General features: G+C 42.9%; 1 protein-coding gene across 1 annotated transcript; it reads left to right on the top strand.

The window, feature by feature from the left end:
* The first annotated feature begins 520 nt into the window (after positions 1–520).
* rps23 (ribosomal protein S23) lies at positions 521–5,120 on the top strand. The gene is made up of 4 exons (XM_030052693.1): positions 521–675; positions 2,671–2,830; positions 3,567–3,687; positions 4,931–5,120. The coding sequence occupies exons 1-4, from the start codon at positions 672–674 to the stop codon at positions 5,075–5,077; spliced, it is 432 nt and encodes a 143-aa protein (XP_029908553.1). The 5' UTR covers positions 521–671; the 3' UTR covers positions 5,078–5,120.

Genomic DNA, 5,120 nt, shown 5'->3' with positions numbered 1-5,120 from the left:
GTGTCTTTATTGTGTTTTCATTATTATCATTATCATTATTATTATTATTATTATTATTATTATTATTATTAATTTATTTTTTTAACCATATTTTATGAGCGTGCATTGGTCTCCTTGTCCTTTCACTTCGTATTTTATGCTTATTTGTCAATCAAGATGTAAAGCACCTTGAATATCATGCATTTGTTTGAAAGGTGCTATATAAATACAATTTGATTGATTGATTGATTGATGATTATTGCACACCGTTTAAAGTGTCTTTTTCTTCTCATGTCATTTTTTTATCCGTGGATACGGCTGCAAGATGAACTTCCTTCAGGATTAATAAAGTATCAATCTATCTATCTATCAGTCTATCCACACACACACCACACACACACCGTCCACACACACACTGTCCACACACACTGTCCACACACCGTCCACACATACACTGTCCACACACACTGTCCACGCACACACCACACACACACACTGTGCACACACACACACAACAAACAAACAAACAAACAAATAAACAAACATTCTCCACAAACCTCAACATCAACTCCACACTCACAATTTCTGACAGGCGTTCTGTGCAGCCGCCGCGTCCCGGGGTCCTCAGCCTTGACATTGCCGCGGTGCATGCTGGGTCCTTCCTTTCCAACCCAGGCTCGCAATCTGCAAACATGGGTGAGACTTCATTTCTCTCTTTAATTCAGTTTATTCCTTTTTTATCGCCGCGTTTCCCCGTCGGTTCGCTCTCTAAGTGTTTTGTACGCCGTGTTCGCCGTGTCGGGGGCGGAAAAATGCAAAACCAAACCCTAAAGTGAGAGTTTTTTACCGTCCGTGATCTCCGCAACGTGGAGCGGCCATGACGTGCGGCGGTTAGCGGGTTAGCATGTTAGCATGTTAGCTTAGCACGGCGCTCGGCTCGGTTTAGCCTCCTCTCCGGTGGGAGTCAGGCTGAAAAAGGTCGATTTTATTAAAAAACTAAGTCCAGGGTGACGGGGGCTGCGGCCGCGGCTCGTCCCGGGCCGGTTCGGGCCGCGGCGAGGTGCGTTAGCATGGTTAGCTTAGCCCGGTGCTCCGCTCCGGCTGAGGACGGGCGAGTTTTCGTTTCCCAGGATAGCGAAGGATTTTCCTCAACACACTGGGCTTTCATGTTGGCTTTGGATTAAAGACTGTGCCGAGGCATGAACTAGCTGTGATTAAATTAAGAAAGTGCTGCGGGAAATTAATTTAAATCTGTTTAGAAATGCCGTCGCTATCCTAGGAAACGCAGATTGTCCCGGAGCGGAGCGGAGCTGAAGCGGCTCCGGGGCTCCTGGCCTGACGGGGCCGCACGGCTGGGGGACATGTGGCTGCTCAGGCTCCGGGTTTATCGGCTTCAGAAAACTACTAGTTCTCCGGTTGTGTCCGCATGTTGTGCTGAGAAGGAACTCGGATCTGGCCTAAAGAAGCTTCTAGTGTTTCTGTCATTCAAGAACAAAACAAAACAGGAAGGATGCTACTGGAGTTTAATTGCGGCTCTTATTTTGTAGTAGTCTTGCCTGCAGCTCCAGGTGAGCAGCAGGTGAGCCTCCTCACATGTTGTGAGGCTTCATGTTGTTCCTGTGATCGGCTCTGAGGTCACGTGGCCGCTGCTTCACATCAGTGTTACTCTGGAGACTCATGATGGTTGTTGATAGTTACCTGTCCTTGCTCGGTACAGGTGTCATGTTGAATAGTCGTCAGCTCGGCCAGGGATGGGAGGAATAACTCAAACACATCCTTAAAGTCTGTGTGTGGTTGGGAGGTGATGTTTTTTCTAACAGACTTACATTCAGTCTCTAGTCTTTTCCTTCTCAGCCGTGATCAGTTCATGTCTGACTTTAACAGGAAGCTACAGTGATCACTGCACAATAAGATCTGTGTTGGTGTTATATGGGATTGGGCTGAACGATTTAGTAAAAAAAGAAGGTTAACAGAATTTGCAATGTGATTGACTCTGTTTAGAAATTATTTTCACTGAAAACCCCTAATAAATGGAGTTTTTTCTGTTGTTTGTATTAAACAGGTTTCTCCCCACCAGGAGAAGTTGTCAGTATTTCAGTTAATTGAGATAATAAAGACGATCGGTTCAGACTTTTGTTCCTCCTGCGTTTTACAGTTTGATTCAGACCCAGAACGTTAAATCCATCACTTCCAGTGCAGCACAGGCATTTTTCCTGGGAAAGGGTTTTAATTTGAACTCGTCAGCAGATTAATCTGTGTGATAATCTGACTTTCAAATTATCTGTTGACTGATGCCTGCAAGCTCTAAACCAATTCTGCTTACTGCATTAAAACTTGATTTTTCATCAGTTTAATGAGTAGATATTTTTTAATGTGTGGCCGTTTATTTAGTTGATGCAATTTTTTTTAATTAATGTGTGCTGCAGAGTGTAGATCTACTTCAGCAAACAGACCGGATAAAAATAGTTTTTTTTTAAATTATTATATTAAAGTGTGCCTTAGATTAAGCAGTCCTGTCTCATTTAAGTTGTATTTTATCGATGCAAAAACAGCATGATTTTGTTTTATGTATCAGCTCTCTCTAGAGATCTGCACTGTCTTTAAAAATCCCACCCCATCAGCTTAAACTTTATTTGTAAAGTTGAATCATTTTTGTTGTGCAAACCTTGACCGAGTCTGTCCGTGCTGCAGGAAAGTGTCGCGGTCTGCGTACGGCCAGGAAGCTCCGCAACCACCGGCGGGAGCAGAAATGGCACGATAAGCAGTACAAGAAGGCTCACCTGGGCACGGCGCTGAAGGCCAACCCGTTCGGAGGAGCCTCGCACGCCAAGGGCATCGTGCTGGAGAAAGTGTGAGTGAATTATTTATTTATTTTTTTTTTAAAGGGCTGGTTCAGTGTGAGTGGAGGACTGGCCTGTTTTCATTTTCCATCGCCTTTTAATGTTCAGTTTTCATGTTTGGTTTAATGAAGAATTGTAATCGTACAATTTGAGTCACATCGTCATTTTAAGAGAAAAGCCTCAAACTGTATTTTTCTCAGGGATTCTGCAGCAAATCTGTGGTTTGTACAGATCCTCACCTGCTTATGTTCATTTGATTGATCTGTTACTTCCTGGATTAATTGTTTCAACTGTAAAATGTTGAAATACTCAGATGATGAATTGAAATCTACAAATCGCTTTACTCTGAGATTATGGCAAACGTGGTTCAGAAAACTGTATTTTGAACAGTTTGAAGAGGAGAAAAGCAGCAGACGAGTGTTTAAGCTGCAGCCAGCGAGGCGATGGTGTGTTTTTACTTGATAAAGGACTAAATCGATGAATCAGTCACAAATTCTGATTGATTTCAGCTGTAATGGCTGGTAATCCAGTAATCTGCTGTTTGATTTTTTTTCGACACTTTGCAAAGATTTAACTCCTGAGTCTGTCAGTTTGTGTTGACTGATCAGCTGTTTGCTGTGGTTCAGTTTTCCTCAGTGCAGTGAAATTGTTTTTAATCTTGCAGTGAGAGGCGCTTTGGGCAGCCTGTCTGTGTGAGAGCTGCTGTGTAAATAAAGTTTTGTTGTGTGTGTTTTCCTCCTCGTGCAGCGGTGTGGAGGCCAAGCAGCCCAACTCTGCCATCAGGAAGTGTGTGAGGGTGCAGCTCATCAAGAACGGCAAGAAGATCACCGCCTTCGTCCCCAATGACGGCTGCCTCAACTTCATCGAGGTGAGTCGCCTCCGCCACCACGCGTGTCGCCCACCAAGCAACAGCCAATCACAGCGTGGCTGTCGGGGTGTCAGACTCACTAGAGCGGGGCGCCGACACCAACAGGAACATGGCGATTAAAAAAAAAAAAATGCCCTGTAGCCCCTTTTTATATTGTCCTTCCCATGTGGCTCCCACCTGATGCTTCCTGCCGGATCTACTTTCCAATTCAGAGAAATAACAGCCGTTTTAAATTCACCCCCAAACTTGGGAACCAGGCCTTTTTTTTCTTTCTTTAAACAGTGATAATCCTGTGAGTCACTGTTGGTTTTTGTGCTAAAAGTGTGATTTTACTTCTCGAGCTGTTTTGCTACAGAAGTGAACGGAGAGATACGAACACAGAGCTGTGCATCATCAGAGTTCAGCACCAGGTCAACTCGTTATTTTTCTTGTGTGAAAATAAAAGGGCGTTTTTCGTTTCTTTTGGTCAGACATAAATGAAGGGATATTATTTACCTTGACAGTTTTGGAGGTAACGAAAAACATCTTTTTAGTGAAAAGGAAGACATGATGAATGTGTTTAGATAGAGATAGATAGATGGATGTACTTTATTGATCCCAAACTGGGAAATTCTTACGTTACAGCAGCAATGGAAACACAAAATAACATTAAATGGAATAAATGCAAAAATATACATACAGACTATATACAGTAAAAATATAAACATCTAACAATATGGAAGATACAGATGGTAAATATGAGATGGTAAATATGAAAAATACAGATGTATGAAATATGTAAGATGGTTGCAATAGTTAAAAACAGAATGAGTGTATATTAACTAAGATATAAATAATTTTTTAAAAGTTTGAACTCGTGTGAAAAAGTTGAGTTGTTGTTGTTGCTGTCAGTGTCAGTGGGAGTCAGCTGTTTTATTCTAATCTGGACGCTGTTTGTCAGATTAGCTCTTCACTTTGTGAAGGCAGAGACTCCCAGTCATGTTCACATCCCAGTCTCAGTAACCATCACACACACACACACACACACACACTGACCAGCAGCACTGAACACACTGCACACACACACTGACTACACTGCAGTTTGAAACAGCACAGTTTGGTTTGTTTTTGTTTTTAGGTCTAGTTTTTCTTTAATTTCGGTTAGTTATAATGTTTTTTCACACCTAGTTTTAGTGAACTCTAGTAACCCGTCTCTCTCTCTCTCTCTCTCTGTCTGTCTCTCTCTCTTCCTGTCTGTCTGCAGGAGAACGACGAGGTTCTGGTGGCAGGTTTCGGTCGTAAAGGCCACGCCGTCGGTGACATCCCCGGAGTTCGCTTCAAGGTGGTGAAGGTGGCCAACGTGTCCCTGCTGGCTCTGTACAAAGGCAAGAAGGAGAGACCCAGGTCATAGACAGGAATCATACAAATAAAAATAAAGTGCTTTTTCACCCCCA

Source organism: Myripristis murdjan, chromosome 5 (genome assembly GCF_902150065.1).
Source record: "Myripristis murdjan chromosome 5, fMyrMur1.1, whole genome shotgun sequence".
Classification (NCBI taxonomy): Eukaryota; Metazoa; Chordata; class Actinopteri; order Holocentriformes; family Holocentridae; genus Myripristis; species Myripristis murdjan.
The sequence above is the reverse complement of the archived record's forward strand: the minus strand, read 5'-3'. Positions and strand labels throughout refer to the sequence as shown.

What these genes read in the sequence shown, in the direction of transcription:
- rps23 (XM_030052693.1), top strand. An exon ending in GGCATCGTGCTGGAGAAAGT is followed by an intron (nt 2,831 to 3,566) that starts GTGAGTGAATTA and finishes CTCCTCGTGCAG; the next exon opens with CGGTGTGGAGGCCAAGCAGC. An exon ending in GCTGCCTCAACTTCATCGAG is followed by an intron (nt 3,688 to 4,930) that starts GTGAGTCGCCTC and finishes GTCTGTCTGCAG; the next exon opens with GAGAACGACGAGGTTCTGGT.